The 20,669-nt window shown below is 42.3% G+C and overlaps 1 protein-coding gene and 1 non-coding gene across 2 annotated transcripts in view; one reads left to right on the top strand and one right to left on the bottom strand.

Annotated features, from left to right (window-relative positions):
• Positions 1-145: 145 nt before the first annotated feature.
• Positions 146-20,669, bottom strand: part of Arpc2 (actin related protein 2/3 complex subunit 2) — a 30,814-nt gene continuing 10,290 nt past the window's right edge. The window contains exons 4-11 of the mRNA XM_087904270.1: positions 19,605-19,717; positions 15,218-15,263; positions 12,628-12,814; positions 11,220-11,313; positions 5,160-5,286; positions 4,135-4,235; positions 3,254-3,354; positions 146-596 (exon numbers count right to left, since the gene is read on the bottom strand). Coding sequence (XP_087760396.1) covers positions 572-596; positions 3,254-3,354; positions 4,135-4,235; positions 5,160-5,286; positions 11,220-11,313; positions 12,628-12,814; positions 15,218-15,263; positions 19,605-19,717 — 794 coding nt within the window. The 3' untranslated portion in view covers positions 146-571. The remainder of the gene's footprint in view (positions 597-3,253; positions 3,355-4,134; positions 4,236-5,159; positions 5,287-11,219; positions 11,314-12,627; positions 12,815-15,217; positions 15,264-19,604; positions 19,718-20,669) is intronic.
• On the top strand, positions 8,662-8,766 carry LOC125416495 (U6 spliceosomal RNA). The gene has a single exon (XR_007236909.3). It is a non-coding gene; the product is annotated as a U6 spliceosomal RNA (small nuclear RNA).

The following is a 20,669-nucleotide window of genomic DNA, read 5'->3' as shown; positions in this document are numbered from 1 at the left end:
CAAACAAGTTTACGGTTTACCAACCAGCCCTTCCTTCCTGTAGTGAAGACAGGCTCCAAACTATGTGGGCTTGCTGGTTCAAGGGCATCGCAGCGCCACCCTTTTCTCTTTTGGACTCAGTCCAGAAACCCAGCAAATTCTCAAATAAGATAGAAAGATTTTCTTTATTAATGACCCCAACCGTATTTCTTTAGATACAGGAGTTTTGAACTCAAATACTTAGAAGAAAACAAGTTAAGATTGCATTATCTGCAACTCATTACCAGTAATATATTGCAAAGCAAACAGCTTGGAAAAGGGGAAAAGGAAGGGGAGTGAGGGAGGGAAAAATAAAAGAAGGGAATTAAGTTGATCAAGTGGAAATTTTTTTCTTTTCTTAAATTCTTGGGAACTATGAAGTCCTTGCAAGCACAGCTCGTTTCTGCAGGTTATTTGCCAAACTCGTACAAAATGGAACCCAAACGGAGAATCCCTTAAGAACCTGGAGAGGTGCAACATGAAGGGCTACGATTATCCAGTAGCAAGCGGTCCAGCCTTCCATCAACAGAGCTTCCTCCTCAGTTCCCAAGCATTAGCGGGACGAAAATGTCTTCCCCCTTCAAAAGCAGAGACAGTGTAAAGATCTGTTCCAGATGTCCTTTCCTTCCAAACCCTACACTCTAGACCTGGGGTGGAATGCCCAAGGGATGCCAAGTAACTACAAGGGAATGGAGAGTCTTCAATCAAAGGTGCTGATGCCACAGGTCTCAGTCAGGATCCAGCTTTCACAGAATGGCTTCACTACTTCTGACTCAATACTAAATAACACCATGCAAAAGCCCTTAAGGGCACCATTGGATGCTGCCAGCAGATGGAAAAATTGTATTTTTTTTTTAAAAAGATGGTGTCTCATTATGTGGCCCTGAATGGCCTAGAACTAGCTATGCACACTAGGTCTGCCTCTGCCTCCTGAGTGCCAGGTAAAACACGCCCACTTTCCTCTAGCTTTCAGATAGCTTAGGTGGACCTTGTTGACCTCACTGAGATAACAATTTCTTAACCTTTCAATAGGAGGTAGGAAATTCAAAGCCATCTTAAAAAACTTAAAAACATTAGCCAGGTGTGGTAGTATATGCTTTTAATCCCAGCACCTAGGAGGCAGAGGAAGGTGGATCTCTGTAAATTCCAGGCTAGCCAAGAGTGCAACTGTCTCAAAAAACCCAATTTCAAAAGTTAAAGGTTAAAGACGTTTCTTCTGCTGTCATGTTCTAAGTTACACTCTGGCTCAGAGAACACTTGGCTGGTTCTGGGTTTCTGAGCTATGGTGTCCTCTTCTACATAGTAAATCCCCAGAGGGATACTAGATGCCCAAAGAGCCTGCAAATGGTACCTACCCCAAGGGTATTCGGTGAACTAGCCTGGAAAACTACAGAAAAGAGCAAAAGCAGCTCTCCATGTTTACTGTCTGTCCTCAATCAAACTATCTGATGGTCCTTTCCCCACAAGACAAGCAGAGTATTGACTCCAGACAACTCCTAGCTCAGGACCGTACCTACAGCAGGCCTCCATTAATCTGTCCACATTTAGCAGGCTTTTGAACAACTGAACTTATTCCTGTAAAGGACCCATCTTTCCTTAGGTTCCTCATCAGGGCAGGGATCAATTCCTGCCCCTTTCTGTCCAATCTGGCAGCAACCACCTGCTAGCCACAGAACAGTGATGAAGGGGCAGTTAATCAATCAGGTGATGCAAGCAGTCCCAGACTATTTTAACACACCACTCTTTGACATTTCTGTCTGGTTTTGTTTTTCTTTGCTTACTTTGTATCTGTGTCTCTGTGTAAAGGCCAGAAGTCAGCAATGGGTATTTTCTTCAACTGGGCACTTTCTTTTATTTTTTGGAGGCAAGGTCCCATTCCACAGCTCTGAATGGTCTGGAACTTGTGATGCAAACCAGGTTGGCCTTGAAATCACTGAGGCCATACCTCTGCCTTCCAAGGGAGTCCTGGGATTAAAGGTGTGTGCCACCATGCCTGGTTCTTCATCTTATTTTTTGAAACAGGGATTCTCATTGAACCTGGAACTCACTGACTGGTTAGACTGGCTGGCCCGAGAGTTCCTACAATCCACTTGTAGTAGGGTTACAAGCATGTGACACCATGCCTAGTTCATACATGGATGACGGATATCCACATTCAAGTCCTCATGCTTGCACAGCAGCCATTTCACAAACTAAGCCACCTCCCAGCCCTCCTGTTTGAATCTGGAGACAAGATCTTGCTAATGTTACTCAGGCCAGCCTCAAACTCCTGGGTTCAGCTTTTCCACTTGCTTTAGTCCACAGCAGCCTCAGTAACTGGGACTACAGGTTCATGCCACAGGTGGTTCTGACACACCACCAGAGCAAGTCTGCCTTCTGTTCCAGGTCACACAATGGCGCTGGTGGAAAGGAGGGATAGGAAAAACTGCAGACCTCTCTGGGCATAACCTTACTTGTCCATCTCTTTATTGTTTAGATATGCCATGCAGCTGTCATACCATGACATGGCATCTGATGTGAGGTCAGATAGAGCATAAACCTTTAGACTGTAGGTGGCAGCATAGAAAGTCAGAAGAGACTTCCCACCAAGCATACAGAAGCCTGATGCTCCCGTCACTGAAAAACGCTTACCATTTCTCAGTATTCAGTTGAACCTTCAAATGTCAATGGAGTCTAAGTTGGTACAGCAGCACACGCCAGAAGGCGCTGAAGGTGTTCAGATTGCCACCCACACTAGAGTGAGCTCTCTAGGTCTTATGCCATGTTGGTCTTTGGAGCATAGCCACACTGCTTACTGCTCTGCTTGTCATCTTTCTCCCTGTACAGCCTTGACCCTGTACACCTTTTCTGCTGAGAGCAGACCAGCAGAAAGAATACTAGGTGTTGGCTCCAGGCCCTTTCAGATACTAAATGTCCTGAAGTGGCTGACTCTACTTTTCCAGGTTTTCCAGGAATACGGAAGAAGAGATTCGCCTTTGAAAATTTAAGCCCATAGAGAACATATTTAATAACAACAAAAGTCCTTTGTTTTGCTTCTCTGTCATTCTTGTTGCTCACAAAGACTGTGGAATAGACGAACTCTTCCTGATCCCATGTACTCTAACCCTTTTTGTTTCCCTTTCACTTTGGTAGCTGTAGACCTGGCCCTGTTGGCCTTTTCAGTCACCTGGCTGCAGGTATCAAGACCTGTTACTTCTTGCTGAGCTGAGGTGGGAAGGTGGTTCTAACTACTTACGTGATTGTTTTCATTTCTTTTTTCTCGGCATCTGGGCGCGCACGGTTGAGCACCTTAAGGAAGTCAGATGTTTTTGCTCGCATTCGTGTATGAATATAGGCCTAAGAGCAAACACAGGAGGAACTGAAATAGGTTCATGTTCTAGAAAAATAGCTTTGCATTAATTGAGATAAGCCATGGGGTATGTTGGGGAGCATGTAAGGGAGGGTGAGGGTGGGTTAGGCAATAATATGAGATACAGACTTACCCTTCTATTACAGGCAGGATGAGGAGAAGGGGAGAGAGTCATTGCTCACGTTCTCTCTCTCTCTCTCTCTCTCTCTCTCTCTCTCTCTCTCTCTCTCTCTCTCTCTGAGACAGGGTTTTCCTGTAGCATTGGAGCCTGTCCTGGAACTAGCTCTTGTAGACCAGGCTGGCCTCAAACTCACAGAGATCCATCTGCCTCTGCCTCCTGAGTGCTGGGATTAAAAGTGTGCACCACCACTGCCTGGCCCATTTCTCTCTTACTGTGGGGGCAAACTGGTGTGTGGAACATGCGAGGCAAGCGCTCTACTACTGGCTATACCAAGAGATACCCAGAGATGATTTCTTAAGACCTCTGGAACTTTTAAAAGATTTAAAAAAAAAATTTAGTATACACGTGCCTGCATGAATTTATGCACATATGTATGTATCCACAGAGGCCAGAAGGATCCTTGGGAGCTAGAGTTACATATGGCTGTGAGCTGACATGGGCAATGGAAACTAAACCTGGGTCCTTTGAAAGAGCAGTAAGTACTCTTAATTGCTGAGTGCTCCCCCACCCCCCACCCCCAGCCCCATGTGTAAGTGTCTACTGAGAGTTAACCAATAGCCTGGTAGAGATGCTGGTGCCTCCTCACCTTAGAGCACTTAATGTGGTAGTGCAGATAGTCCCGGAACGTGTGGATCAGGTTGATGGTGTTGTCTCGAGCAGTGGCATTGGTGTGGCGAGGGAAGAGCACTGAGCAGGACAAACGAACAAGGCATTAGAGGTGGTATGTGTGCTTCCACCATCACAGACAACACAGTCAAGGGAGTGCCAGTGAGTGCAAATAGTGAAGCTCAAGGCACAAAAACCAGGTTATGACCCTGGGCATCATCCGATCTGGACTCCATACTGAACTCTAGATCCCACCTTTGTTTAGGAACAAAGCTGCTTGTCCTGGGTCTGTGGTGAGCAAAACTAGGTTCCAAAGCATACACATCTCCTGACTATGGAAACCAAGCATGTGGCAGGTCCAGCAGGGTAAGCTGCTTTCCACCAACAGCTCAGACTGCTGCACTGGCACAGACCCACCTTTGGGTTCCAGTTCTTACCATACTTGTTTCACTAACACCAAGAGCCCTGAGTTCTATCAACTGTGCCAAAAAGGAAAGGCTGATAAGAAAGGTAGGACTCTGGTTCTCAGTTTACCCTGGCTTGAAGGAAGAAAGAAAAAAAAAAAAAAGTGAACATCAGGCTAAGAAATGCATTGTTTACCAAGTTTACCACGTACCATAAAGAAAATATTGCTGTCCATGAAACTGACATGCCACAACTGTAGGATACACCTCAAGTTCAAGAATAACGTATAAGAAAAACATATTTACCAGCAACAGACAGCTATACCTTTAGCTTAAAGGTGAATTAAAGGAGACATCTTTGCAGCTTTGCAGCATGGGAATGAGCTGTCAGCTGTCATGATCAGCCAACTCATAAGGCTGACACAGTGAAGCTTGGTATCTTTAGTGGAAATGAAGAGTCAGCCAATCATGACTGAACTCAGGCATCAGAAGCAAAACTGAAGCATTGCCACATGCTGTTCTGTGCAGCGCTGAGGACTGAACACAGGGTCATGCGTGTCCAGGCAAGCACTCTATCACTGAACTACTTCTCCAGCCTCACCGAAGGTGATGTAGCCAATGTTGTCACCCACGGCAGCATCTGTGTCTTTCAGCTCTAGAGGAGGTTCTCTGTGGCTAAAAAGGACCTGGGGGGCTGTGTGGCTGGCTCTTCGTCCTTCTTTGAACTCCTGTGGAGATACAGTGAGAGAAAATTCACATGAGTTGAGTGGCACTTTAGCCATACTATGTGCTCAGACCTTCGTGTCCTCTGGACCAGTGGTTAACTAAAAATGAACTGTCAAACCTCAGCTACAGGCCCAGTGTTGGTGAGACACGTCTTTAATCCCAGCCTCAGGAGGCAGAGGCAGGCAGATCTCTGTCAGTGCCAAGTCATCCTGGTCTACAAAGTGAGTTTCAAGACAGCCAGAGCTGTTACACAGAGAAACACTGTCTCGAAAAACCAAACCAAACCAACAACAACAAAACCACCTCAGCTACAACAACAGCAACAACCACAAAGCCACCTCAGCTACAAGTGTCAGCTGCTCCCAAAGCACTCAAGATTCAAAAGGAGACTACAGAGAAGTGGACACCATGTCTTCAACTTTGGTACAAAGTACTGCAGTGCAAGTCCTTTCCTTTTCTTTTTTTTTTTTGGACCGTTGAACACAGCAAGAGTTCTTGAGTTCAAGGCCTGTCAGGGCAGAGCGGGAAGACTGCTTCAGAAGACAAAACACAAAACTTAAGCACTGCTGCTTACCAGCCCCTCATGTATAATGTGAAAAAAATATTTTTTTAAAAAAGAAATCTTTCCAGTTTCATGGTGACAAGTACCAGGGTTTAGCTGGAGTTTTAAATTCTATACGCACAGAGAAAACTCTTTACAAATCGAACAATTTCCCACCGCTCCCTTGATTGTCTCTTCTTTCCAGTTTCTTCCTTTCCTTTTCCCCATGATCCTTCATCCCACCATGAGACAGGGCTTCACGTAGCCAGGCTGGTTTTAAACTCACTAAATAGATAAGAAAGACTTTTGGTTATGAGACTAGCCTTTACCGGCTAAGCCATATCTTCAGTTCGTGAGGAGGACTTTTAACTCCTGATCATCTAGCCCCAATAACCTCACACACCCACACCTGATCTCTTACTTCCAATTTCATGAATGTCATGTTTTTACTGGGTGCTAGGCCTTTAATTGTACTGTTTAAGAGATCTTTTATCTGTTATTATTTAGAATTCATCAATCAAAACTTTAAAGCAAATTTAACCCCTCCCTGAGGGCTAAAGATGACAGAATAAAAGAAGCTGGGTAGGGCAGGAGAATCAAGTTAGGCTAGCATGGATTACATGCCCCCCAAAACAAACCCTAACAAAACTCTAGTAAACCAGGAGTACTGCCACATGCTCATAATCTCAGAACACAGAAGGTGGAGACAAAAGGATCAAGAGTTCACGGTCATCCCTGGCAGTTCCAGCCTAGTCCCAGTTTATAGGCTGTCTCAAAAAATCAAACCAAATAACCTTCTCAAAATAAAAGAGCTCATGGTCCTTAACAAAAGCACAGTGCTTATCAAACTATATATATAAAGGATGAGAGTATAAAAAACAAAACAGGCCATACCTCTTATGCTTAATCCCCAGGTCCCCTTGCTGTCCTATACAAACAATGAGTGAATATGACATTCTTCTCCTTAGAGTTCATTCCCAGCAATGACAACAATACAATGTAAGGCCTTGAATTCACTCTTTAGAAACCCCTCCCTTAAAAAACAAAAAAGACCAAATAAAAAACAAAAAAGATCCAATGCGTAGACTGAGTGGGTCTTCTGAATCAGGGCAGCTGCACAGAGCTAAGGACACTGAAAGCATGGTCACACAGCCATATAATCGGAAGTGTGGCTGCTGTTGCTGCTCACATACTGCCTCTTCTATAGTCAGTCTCCAACAGTCGGGACTACTGGCTGCTCTGGGAGCTACCATCTCTTCTCCTCAAGCATTTCTAGGACACATCACTATTCATTAGGGCACCTGGATCCCCTGCCAGGCGGAGTTCCTCAGGCCAAAGATTCAGCTTTATTCCTGTTTCTTCTTCTCTTTCCTTCAAAGACAGCATAGTACTCCCGAGAAAAGAAAACAACCCAGCTCCTGCTGATGCAGATCCACTGTAATGAGAGGGCAGGGATAGGGACTATGCTTTCATTTGCAAGTAGGAAGAACCCACACCTTGTGGTGGCTTGAATAAAAATGGACCCCACAGGCTCACAGGGAGCAGCACTATTGGGAAATGTGTCACTGGGGGAGGGCTTTGGAGTCTCAGAAGCTCAAGCCAGGCCCAGCAGCTCACTCTCTTTCCCTTCTGACACCTGATACAGAGATAGGAACTCTTAGCTACCTGCCTGTCATTAATGGATTAATCTCCAAACTGTAAGCCAGTCCCAATTAAATGGTTTCCTTTATAAGAGTTGTGTGGTCGTGGTGTCTCTTAACAGCAATAAAACCCAGTCAGGACACACTGATTATCAAATCCCAAGCAAAATACAGATCATGTGGGACTCTTGTTTTATACACTGCCTCTGAAGATAACCCTGCCTGGCTGTTTGTTACAGGGTTATGGAGTAGAGAAAGGGTTTCAATGTGTTAGGTTAGCTCCCTTCCCAACATACCTTATTCCCTAAAGGAAAAGGTACTTGGAGACAGGGTACATGCCTGTAAAGTCAGCACTTCGGAAAAAAATCAAGAATTCATGATCAGCCTGGTGTGGTGGTGCAGACCTTTAATCCAAGCACCCAAGATTCTCTGAGTTTGAGGTCAGTTGGTCTGCATAAAGAGTTCCAGAACAGTCAGGGTTACATAGTAAGACCATGTCTCAAAAAACATCCCACAAAGAAAACAAAACTGAAAAACAACAACAACAACAACAACAAAAACCAAAGAATTCAAGATCATCCTTGGCTACATAAGACACCTTCTCTTCCTCTTTGACATTCCCCATATTTGGTCAACACTGTTTCTGCAGTGGGAAATAGTCTTTAGATAACTTGGTGTCTTTGACTCTCCATTGCTTTCTCTTGAAATAGCAACAACAAACAGCTCCCTGTCTTTATTACTATCTGTCACACAGAAACCAACCAGATTGTTTCCCTTTCTTCTCTCTGATAGGATGTCTGCTGAACACCAGCACAATATTTCTTTTTAGGAAATATTTATTACATTTTATTTACTCTGTGCCACTGCACATGTGTGGAGTCAGAGGACAACTTCAGGAAGTTGGTTCTTTCCTTCCATTATGTAGGAAGTTGGGATGGAACTCAAATCAGGCCACTGAGCTTGGTGGCAAGTGACTTTAACTGCTAAGCCCAACAGCACTGTTTCTTTCTTCCAACTAAGTACATTATCCTGGGGATAAACTGTATATGATGAAGGGAGCATCTTAAATCAGGGTGTACGTCAAGTTGGGCATAGTGGTATACACACCAGTAATGCCAGAACTCAGAAGACTAAGGTAGGAGGATCACAAGTTACTGCCGGCCTAGGCTGCATAGTGAGGCAGTCTAAAAACAGGAGTGCTCACCTGAGTGTACATACACTAAAACTGGAACACACAGAGAAGATCAGCATGGCCCATGTGCAAGGATAACATGGAAATTCCTAGAGTGTTCCATTTTTTTCTTATTGCACCCACTGCAATGCAGTGTGTACCTTAACACAAGCATTTACTAGTTGTGATGGCAGACCCTGTAATTCCAGCACATGGGAGGTAGGGGAAAGGGACTGCTCCAAATGTGAAGACAGCCCTGTAAACACAGTTCTGGGCTAGCCTGGGCTACATGGTGAGAAGTTGCCCGTTTTAAGAAAACAAAACAAAACAAAACAAAAAAAAAAGCAAAACAAAACTAACTTTTCTTGGACACAGGAAAAATCTTGGGTGATTTATTTTGGTCTCTATGGTTATTGAACATAAATTACCCTAGCCTCTGATCTGGAGAAGGTAGCAGAGAAGATGGGCTGCACATCATGGAATACTCATTTAGAAACACTGGGAGAATCACAAACAAAAGCCACTACAACAGGCTTGTCTTTCCATGTAGGTAAGTGCCTTGCCACATGCACTTTGAAGGAATCGTCTAAATTCATAACCCCTTCACAAAAAAAGAGCCTCTACAAAACCTTACAGAGCAGACTTGCAGTACTCTAGGAGGAAAGATTTGTTTAAAATATTAAAAACAAGTTGGGATATTCCTAGAACAAGAGGAACAAAACTTTTTAAAAAGTTTATATACACACAATCCCTAAATCAGCCAAATCTATATTTATACTTGAAATTTATATTTATAGCTTTTAAGATTAGTATGCTAGCCTGGATTTCGTCTAATTTCTTAATGACTGCATTTAATTCTCATTAATTCTGCAGAAAAATATTAGGAAATGTCTGTCTAAGGGCTAACTTTTAAGAGTCATACATGCATACCCTCTTTTTCTTCATGAAGTCCAGTACTATCAAATGCCAAAGTGTCAACATTCCTCTTTTTCACAAGGGGACCCCAAGTTAGAGTTTCTGATTGGTCAGTTCCAATTCAAAGCCATTAATAAGGATGGCATTTTGAAGTTTTCCCTTTCTTGGTAGAAGGCTTGTACACAAAGCCTCACTGTGGTAAGCACAGTAGTATTTCAAGTCTATTCTGAAAGGATGGAAGGAAGGAAGGAAGGAAGGAAGGAAGGAAGGAAGGAAGGAAAAAGGATTCTGCTTTAAAATTTTCTTTAAAAGAAAAAAAAAACTTGAGGTAAGGTCTTACTCTGTAGCCTAGGCCATCCTGCAGCAATCTTCTTGCCTCAGGCGTCTAAGTGGTTGGATTAGAGGCTAGGCCACAAGCCTGGCTGCTTACGAATTAAAAACCAAAACAAAACAATACTCATCATTCTACCAGGGAACAGGAAAATGTATTAAAGCTTTACATTACATTCTGGCTGTTGATCCACTTCAGAAGGCAGCAGCCTGAATACCTCCTGATCGATAAACTCATGTCCGAGAGCCAGTGACTGGCCAGCAGCCAAAAGGACACAGCCACAACAGTCTACAATATGCTGAGTCCCACTGTACCAGAATCCCAATGACAAAATGTTCTTCTAAGTCCCATTACCCTTCCAAGCAGGAGGTGACTCATTCAAACTGTGGCAGGCCTCTCCTGCCAGTCAACCACAACTCCAGCTCCTGCATGTTATCCCTACTCTGCAATTCATTATACACCATTCTGAAGACAGGGACCCAAACCAAAGCCAAGAGCAGACCTTGTTACAAAACTGAGGAAACACAAGAGATAAGGAAATGAGAGCACACTTTAGATCAAGGACTCTGTCATAGGAAGGGAGGATAGTTAATATTCGGTCAAAACTAATGCTCCCTCTTGCCTTGTCCTGAAAAACGGAAGAACCATCAAGAAGAAACAGAACATTCATGTAAGCTTGGTGGGGGCCATACTGTTTAGTTTTGTCAACTTGACACAAAGCTAGACATATCTGAGAAGAAGGAACCTCAACCGAGAAATTGCCTCCATTAGACTGTCCTTTGGGCATGGCTATGGGGCATTTTCCTGATTAATGATTGATGTGAGGACCCAGCTCACTGTGCGTGGTGTCACCCCGGGTCCTGGGTTGTATAAGGAAGCAGCAGGTCAAGCAAGCCACGGGGAACAAGCCAGTAAGCAACGCTCCTCCATGGTTTCTGCTTTACTTCTGCTCTCAGGTTCTTGAGCTCCTGGACTTCCTTCACTGATGAACTGTGACCTGGAAGACTAAGGTGAAATAAACCCTTTCCTCTTTGAGATGTCTTTGGCCACAGTGTTTTATCATAACAACAAAGAAGCAAACTAAGACAGGGTTGTTTGTTACATCTTCAAGTTCCAACATTAACAGAACTTTGTCTTCCCTATGCTATGGTGTACATGTATGTTGTTCTGTTACCATCTTCCCAGGTACTGGGGATTGAACCAGGGACCTTGTACATATTAGGCAAATGCTCTACTACTGAACTACATACAACCCTACTCCATATGGTGGCTATGTACACCGTGTGTAGATTTAACTTCCTGCCGCACAACTTCCCCTGAAGACTTCTGATCCATACCTGCATGAAGACCTTTCCAATGACCACATCGTCGTCATCCTTAAACACCGTGCTGAAGACTACTGTGACTCTGTCTTTTTTAGATTCAACATACCTGAGGGAAACAAATTCAGGAGTAAGTACAGCATCAGAAGATTCTGTCACTAACTTTATCTGCAAGGGAAGTGGAAGGGTAAAGTCCAAAGTCTCAATCTCAATAAAACAAAGGTGTGCCAGAGAGTAGTCAAGAAAGTCAGGGTAGTGAATGCATTCCCAAGAAGGAAGTGTTAACAAAACTAGATTTTTAAATCTTGTATATAAGGCATAACATAGTATCTTAAGTTAGTGACTCATTTATAAAAAGTTTCTTTACATATGATAGGATCCATACATAGTACACAGATAACTTAAGAGTTGCAGTAACAGCCGGGTAGGGGTAGCATAAGCCTTTAATCCCTATGAGTTCAAGGCCAGCCTGGACAGGACAGGGCCAAAAGTTCCAAAGAAACCCTGCCTCCAAAAACCAAAACCAAAACAAAACAAAAAAAAAACCAACCAACCAAAAAACAAAAAAGGGGGGGGGGGAGTTGCAGTAACAGCATTTATGCTCAGCCTCTATACAGGTGTTTTGTTTATATGTGTACCTGTGCATACACATACACATGTGTGCTTGGTGCCCAAAGAGGAAATCAGATGCCCTGGATTGGAATTACAGACAATCGTGAGTTGCCAAGTGGGTTGAGAACTGAACTTAGATCCTCTGGAAAAGTAGTAAGTAGTCTGAAGGGCCGAGTTATCTCCCTAGCCCATGGGAACTTCCTTTAAGAGAACTCAGAAAAGTAGTGCCTTGGGCCTGCAGAGATGACTCACTGGTTAAGGGCACTGGCTACTTGCTCTTCCAGAGGGCATGGTTCAATTCCCATTCTACAAAACTCACAATCATAAAATACACACATAAAGTAATTAGTAATCCTAAAAAATAAAAACATAAACACCTCAAAAGATCAGTGCCTTAAAGGATAGCACAAGATTTCTTTTCATCTGGTAGACACTGTCTCTCTTAGTCAGTGGTGTATAAAGGCTGAAAAGTTTAAATTCCCCTGGTAGCAACAACATCACCAACGTATTAAGTTAATCAGGCCGAATTAGTAAATCCAGGTTTAATCTGAGCAGAGCAAAGCAACTCCTAAATGACCCTGGGGAAGGCAGGGGAGGAATCACCTGGCAAATATGGTAGCCTGTAGTGCAGTCTTGAGCAGCCTCAGCGAGGGGCTGATTTTTGGTAGGTTTTCTCAGGGGAGGAGGGTTAGAATGAGGTCCCTAGCTGGAGATCCCCAACATCTCAACATTTTTGGGTATATATGGATGGTGGTAGGGCTTCCACCTAAACAGAAGTCACCCTCAGCCTGGAGCTGAAGTCCACGCTTACATGGTCTCATCGTCCCGGTAATGGATAACCGCTCTGTTCTCTCCTTCCTTGCCCTCTTCTTGGAACTGAAAGTATTTCTCAAAGACAGAGGCAAAGCAATTTCGCTTCAACATGCCAGCCTGATGCACAATAGAATCCTTGGATGCAGGCAGATTTTCAAGGTCATATAGCAAAGAAACATTGTATCCTGGTGGGAGAGAAAAAAAAATCACCCATCAGTTATATGAAAAGACAAACAAAAAACCAAATCAAACCTATATCTTCCAAGTAAACAGTGTAGAGGCAACTTCCTATCTCTACCCTATACCAAATTATGTAAATATTTATAGACAGTTTTAGGGTCCTAGAGACAGTTGTATATGACTCAAGCTGTATAAGACACATATTTCCTCCAATGGTTTAATATGCGCCCACATGGTCAGCAGGTGCAAGCTTTCTGGGAAGAAAATCTGATCCCCCCACACCACTGCAAACCCTCGTGGGGGGGGGCAGGGTAGAAATCCGCTTCTTAATACACATACTTCCCCAATAGTGTCTATCTGAATAACTGTATATTTCCAGTGTTTTCAGAATTCTACTTCATTTGACCCCTCCATGCGTTTCTTTGAAGATGTCAGGACAGGTAAGTTTATCCTCATTTAGAATGGAAAAGTGGCTCAGAGAAGCAGCGCCTTGCTGAATATGGCACGACACATAGGTATGGAGTCCTCTATCTTGAATTAAACAGAAGTGAGTTCAAATGCTGGCCTCACTATGTAACCTTGGAAAACTGCCCAATCTCTACAATGCCCTCATCTGTGTAGGAGGAAAGGTGTGGGGAGCCTGGGGTGGTGCTGAAGCTGTAGCAGGTAGAGGGAAGAGATTAAACTAGGCACAAGTACAGTATTTAAGTTAGGCATGGTGATGTAGGCCTGCCAAGCCAGCACTCAAGAGACCAAGGTGGATGTCTTGACTTCCAGGACAGCCTGGGCTATAAAACAAAACTATCTCTAAAACATGCACAGACTTTATGGACCAGGTCATCAGTAAGTGGGACAGAACAAGGAATGAGAATCATGTCTACCGAACTCTAAGGTACCCTGCCTTCTTCTATGAATGCCAGGAAAAGGGCTAATTAAGTCATTAATGGTACTTCAAAGACTATACATGTTTCCTCAAGAATACCTTTAAACCACTGGGAATCATTTAAAAACAGTAATTGATGGGAATATGTTACCAAAACCATATGGATCTCACATCCCCAAATACCTCTAACCTTTACATTATTTATTACTACTAATAAAGTTATTCCCTGGGCCCTATTTTCCCTATTTACCTCCTTGAGAAGAAAGGTTGTTTAAATCTTAATTTTTGTTATGCTAATATTAAAAATATTAACAATCACTATTCAAGTTTAAGAAATCTGAAAAACAACAACAAAGAGTTGAGACTTGCTGTTTCTCAGAGCCCACATCTAAAGCAAAGTATAGCTAATGTCTGACCTCAAGTGAGACTTCAGAGAGGAACAGAACATCCTGAGGATGCACAGTAAGAATAAGGGCCAGTGAGACAGCTAAGGCTGAAATGTTTGCTATAAACCCTGTGACAGCTTCACTTTGTCCCAGAACCTCCACACAGGTGAAAGGAGAGAACTTACAATAAGCTGTCCTCTGGCTTCCATAAGCACGGTATGGTGCACACTCCACGCACACACATACACAGTAACATTTTTTAAAAATTAAAAACAAGAACAATCAATGCCATGTGGCTGGCTGTGCTTTCCAAAGCTGCCCAAATAAGCTAATAAATGTATAAACTTTTACATGGTTTATGCTGTTACTAGGCGCTATTGAGTGGGAACCAATGCTTGTCCATTTATTTGTTTGTGTGTGTATGAATGGAAACGAGGGTGCAATATGAGGTGTTTCCACAGAAGCTGTTCATCTTTTTTTTTTCTTAAACAAAATTTTAAAAAGTAATCACTGTTTTTTTAATTTTAATTTGAGATTACAAATGATAGTGAATTGCCATGCTGGTGCTGAGAACTGAAACCTGGGACCCCTGGAAAAGCAATCAGTGTTCTTAACCACTAAATCAACCCCTGCCTGTATCTCTCATTGAGATCTAGGGCTCACCAGTTAGACTAGATTGACTACAAGCAAACTCTATGCTCACCGGTCATCTCCCCAGAACTGGGATTACAACTGTATATATTTTTTTTAAACCAGGCAATGGTGTTCAAACTTAGGCCCTCATGCTTTTGAGACAACTGCTTTACAAACGGAGCAACATCTCCAGTGCCCCTAGAGCATTTTATGAGTAAATTCAAAGGGCACTTGCTCAAACAAAGGAGGTTCCTCTGGCTAAAAGATTAGAAGAAACATTTTGGGGTGTTAATAACACACTTACTGATTTTTAAGACATTGTGTATCACACTGAAAAAGGTAGAACCCTTTAACAGCTACTTATATAGAGGGGATTTACTCAAGAACTGGGCTCCTTCAGATATGTTTTACAGAATAATTCAAACCAAATCCTCTAGCTAAAAAAGCCCTGATACAAGCAAGACATGGTTTGTCATCATTCCATAGCCACTAGTATTTCTACATACCTGATTCTGGGTTTACCAAGAAACTCCCGTATACTCTCTTTAATAACTGGAGAGGGGAAAAAAAAAAGTTAATCCAAAATCCACAGCAATTTCATTATTTTTGAAACACACAGTACTTGTGATAAACTCTTCCTAAACCAATATGTTTAATTTTCACTTGGTGGGTTACAAACAAGGTGGGAAAGTGAATTCATCAAGTGACTAAATAGATCTCTCACAGAATTGGATTATAATCTAAAGGTTAGTTCTGGAGTTGTTTCTCAAAGACCTGAGCACACCTCTCCCGTTTTTTCTCTTTTCAGATTCTACACTGCGCTCAAGTCTTTCTTTTTTGAGAGTAGAGAGATGCAGCTATGACAAAAGACTGTATCAATTATCAACTAAGCATGGGCTGGAACCCTAACCCAGGAAAATGAAAAGGTAAAAACCAATTTCTGGGCTCTGACTTCTGTCAGTGTGTTAATCCTGTATGCTTTAAACTAACTTAGCTCATAGTTATGTCTTGCAAAGGACAATGGATAACAGAATCAGTCGGCTAGTAATACCAGAGTGCCCAAACAACGGTGTCCTAGCCAACTGGATTTCACCATCCAACACCTTACTCTGCTGATTACTTTCCAGCTTTTGGAAGCAGAGCACAAACAAAAGCACCTTTACACTTCCCTCATTTTTCTCTGCCAGAGTGACTATCTACCAGCTAAAATCTCCCTCAACTGACATCCTACTTAGGAAGGAACCAGGTTTACTTAAGTGTGTAAGGAGCACATTAAGTAGTGGGAAGAAGATATGTAAAGACAGAAACAAAGTATGTAGTAAAATCACAAGCAATCTGAGAAGCTTTTCAAGGCTTAGCAGATGTTTAATAGTTGGAACACGAACATGGGGCAGCTTGTAATCTCAATAAGGCTGAAGCACAATCTCCAGTTTTGAGATCAGCCTGGGCTACACTGGAGACTGTTTCAAAACGAAAATGCCAAAGTCTCAAACCTCTAAAAATAAAACAGAAGTAACCCCCTAAGACACAAAATTCCAAACTGGACTCATTTACTAACCTTCACTAAACACTTTATTGCTCCACAGCCAGTAAAAAATACACTTAAAACCTAGCAGTGCAGAAAAGAAACAAGACTTCTCTTTTGTGGAGATAAGGCATCATGTAGCTCAGGCTAGTTCGGATTTTATTATGTGGTTTAGGAGGATCCTCCTGTCTCCACCTCCCAAGTTTGCAGATTCCAGGTATGTGCCCAGGAAAACACAAATTCTGTTCTAAGTTCTAAGGCTAACCACAAAGAACTCTTTAATAGTTTACAGTATCTCAGAGTATCAGCTACACTGTCATCAAATTACAATGGCAAAACTAGTTTTTGTCTTGTTGGTTTAAGAGTTACACATGCCGTTTAAAAGAATTTCAGGGTAGAGTTGGAGAGACAGTTCAGTGGTTAGGAGCACTGGTTGTTCTAGAGGATCCCAGTTCAATTCCCAGTATCTACAAAGTGGCTTACAACCTTCTGAACCTCCAGTTCCAGGGGATCTAACGCCCTCTCCTTAAACATGGTGCACAGATAGACATGCAGACAAAATACTCATACACATAACTTAAACTTAAAAAAAGAAAAGAAAAACAGAGTTTTTGTAGCTAGGCACTAGGGCCCAGCTCCAGAATGGTTGGCAGGATTTGCCAGGCTTACTGCTGTATTCAGAGTGAGAACCACCCTGTATACAGAGACATTCAATGGCTGTCCAAAAAAGGTATATGAACGTTCTTTTTCATCTTATATTTAGTGAACTTTTTACATAGTAAAAAATAAAGAAAAACTAACAACAAATCATGTCTATATTCTATTCAAATCTCCCCCAAACAAACAAACAAACAAACAAACCAAAAACCAGAGGCTATTCACTCCCAAACCTTTTCTTGGTGATGCCAGAGACCAAATCTAGGGCTTTATGCATGCTTAGTAAATACTTCACCATGGAGCTGTGCCCCCCTCTAGGAGCAGTGACTCAAATATTCTTTAGAAATATTTTAAGGCCTGGAAATAGTTCACTGAGTAATTTTCTAATGTTCCTACACTTGATCACTTTAGAAATTCCTCATCTACAGAATTTGGTAAGAGTGTAAATTCACTATCACACTCATTTACATGAAGGGAAAAACAAGCATTGCCAGGTACAGTTCCTAGTGGGTGAGCACACAGCACAAGAGGAACTGCAAGGAAAGAAAGGGCTCAAGGTCACAGTTTATTGGTGGCACATGGAGTTCTGACCTTCAGGTGTTCCCTGTACCACTTCTCCTAAGAGCCTGGTATGCTCCCTGAGCTATAATCCTAAAGGATTAAAACCTGAAGAAAGGGAGTATCAGACATGGGGGGAAATCAAAGCCCTTCAGTTTAGTTTAGCTCCAGTTTTACCAAGTGAATATTTCTGAAATCTATGAAGAATTTACAGCCATGTTTATACCACTTTTAATTCCTTTGCTTTTTCTTTTTAAATTTTTTTTATTTATTATTATTATCATGTGTGTGAGTGTTAGTGCCAGTGGGGAGGTCAGAAGACAACTTTTGGAACTCAAGTTCTCTCCTTCCACCACGGCCCCAGGGACTGAACTCAGAGCATCAGGTTTGCACGCCAATTGCTTTTACCCATGGAGCCACTTTGAAGGCCCTTCTCCGTTCTTGAACCCTTGAACATTTTTCTGCTATTTCATTAGGATTTGCTTTTGTATGTATGCGTCTGAGACCAATCTCACTGTGTAATCCACATTGGCCTTGAACTCTTGATCCTTCTGCCTCCACCTCACCATTGCTGGGATCATAGTTGTGTGCCACTGTATCACACAGTTCCCTTACACCTCCAATTATGATTCACTTTTAAATTTGTGCCTCTTTTTGACCATCCAGAGAATAGAGGCAATCCGTCTACTTTTAACTATCAGATCTGCCTACCTGAACACCAGATTGGTCTGCCTTTAAAAAGGGCCTGTGAAAAAACAAGCTTCCTGAGGTTATCACAGGTTGGTCACTGTTTAACCCACCTAGGGAGTCATTTACTGCTTACTCCGCGCCCACACTGGAAATGTTACTTCCTCCACCCACTTGAGCTCTTTGGCCTGTGTGGCAGCTATGAAAACTGCAGTGTGTTCCGGAACTCCACCAGCAGGCCAAGGACAAGATGGAAGAGTCAGCAGACCAGCCCCCCCTTCTGATGACATTACTTCACATTCCCTACTTTCCTCTCTTCCCTGAGCAAATCAAAAGCACCTGAACCATAAGAGAACTCCCTACAGTTCTTACTATTCTGTTCATTAAGTCTGATTTTAGAGCAAAAATTTACAGTTTTGGATCAGATTTCTTGACAAAACGGCCTTTTATTACAGAAATCTGATGTTCAAAAGCCATCACTTTTCAGAAAGAGACAGAAATGGTTGTACCTTCACGCTGCAGATAAGGGAGAGCCTACTTTGTTAAAACTAAGCTATTTGAAAACTGATTCAGGAACTGAGTCATACTTCCTGCTTTGAGACGCAACCACAATGTGCATGCTGGTGTAACAGCGTTTTTTCTCTTCCATAAATGGCTCTACCCAGAGCAACTGCAGTTCAACAGGAACCCAACCTCCTACTCTAGCTGCCCAAAGTCAGGGCACAAGGCCTGGACATTTCTTTTTACTTCCCCTAGTCATAAAGAAGAGATGCTTAGAAAGGTCAGCTCTAAAATACTAACAACAACAAAAACAAACAAAAAACCTGTAAGGCAGTTACTTATGCGTCAACCTTCAAAACGAAAACCAAGATTATGAGGTTTAGTAAGCCCCAAATTACAAGCCTGTCTTGATTAAGATTCTAAATATGGAACAGAACCTGTCTTATTGATTGTTACCATAACTATTTTTGTACTAGTTAAGAAAATATTCTCTGTTGTTTCTAGAGGATTAGCTGTTCTGTTTTCATTATTTGTAAAACTTGGGTATCCTAAATAATGGTGAAAAGAACAAAATCCTGAGTTGGCTGTGGTGGTACAAGTCTGTAATCCTAGCACTTGGAAGGCGAGGATCAGGAATTTGAGGCCTTCCTCAAATATGTAAAGAGTTTAAGGTCAGCCTGATCTACATGAGACCCTTAAAAACAAAACAAAACATGAAGAACTTTTAAAATTTGCTTAGAGAACAAACATCATTATTTCTCCAAGATAAAAGCAAAGAAGCAAAAAGCCAAAATCTTCTCTGAAAAACATTTTTTCACTTCATTGTGGGAAATGCAGCCCTCGGTTAACTGTGTAAAGTAGCCTCTATCACTAAGAGTGGTTCGGCCCACTCTCTGGGTGGCAAGGGGCCAACAGAAGGTGACAAAGAAAAATAAGAGTCCCAAGGAAACCAATATGGAACTTACCTCATCAGCACCATGTGCCTGAAGTTCTTTGTAGAATTTCAAAGAAATACTGACCATCACTTTTGTTTTGTCTCCATTAGGATTTGAAATATGATAAAGGACACCATCAAAATCTGTGAAAAAAGCAAGAAGATTGCTTACTCTGGAAACGGGAGGAGTCGCCTAGCACCTACCACAGGACTGGCCATAAGACCTTTGGTAAGAGAGCAAGCAACTAAATGATGTGCATTTTGATTTCACTAGGAAGTCAACAGACAAAATGCTATGGAATTAATTGCTCAGCGGCCCTCTCTTTGGTCCTACTTAAAATTACAAAGCTATTTTTGCCATAACCACAGTTTGTGCTAAAACAACCTAAAAAAAATTTCATTGTGACACATTTTCAAGAGAAGTAGTCATCAACAAACTCATATTCATCTATGCAGTATGAACACTGATTGGCACATGGCCCTTCTTTCAGAACATACTTGCCCCTACCCCAATTCACTACAAAGCAATCCCAGATGCACCATTTGATCCACATATACTTCAGAATACATCTTTGGGAGATAAAACTCCTTTAATCTCTTGGCCTCTCCTCTTTTTAGGTTCTCTCTTCCTGCACAAAGTGAGCTGAGCGCATCTGTATAGTGCATTGCTGAAGCTGTACAGGAACCACAAGAACCATGAGGACTAAGCACTGCTAGTGACTAGGAGGCACAGCTTAGGCTGCAAAGTCTTCTCAGATCATCTAGTCAAACACTTGCCTTTCTAGATGGTACTTAGATGTAAAATACATCTCTAAGTCACATATGAATAGCCAATTTCTCTTTTTCCCCTTTTTCTTTCATTTTTTTTTTTTTTTTTAAAAAAACAGGGTTCACTATGTAGCTCTGTCTATTCTGGAACTCATATGTAGACCAACCTGACCACAAACTCAGAGATCCACCTACCTTTGCCTCCTGAGTGCAGGGACTAAAGACTTGTACCACAATGCCTGGCCAGCAGGGAGTGGAAAGAAGCTCTAGCACCTTTCTATGTCACCTCTCCCAAATGCTAGGCAAATTTACATGATGGCTACTAGAC

This window comes from Myodes glareolus, chromosome 1 (genome assembly GCF_982192425.1).
Source record: "Myodes glareolus chromosome 1, mMyoGla1.1, whole genome shotgun sequence".
NCBI classification, from domain to species: Eukaryota; Metazoa; Chordata; class Mammalia; order Rodentia; family Cricetidae; genus Myodes; species Myodes glareolus.
The sequence above is the reverse complement of the archived record's forward strand: the minus strand, read 5'-3'. Positions and strand labels throughout refer to the sequence as shown.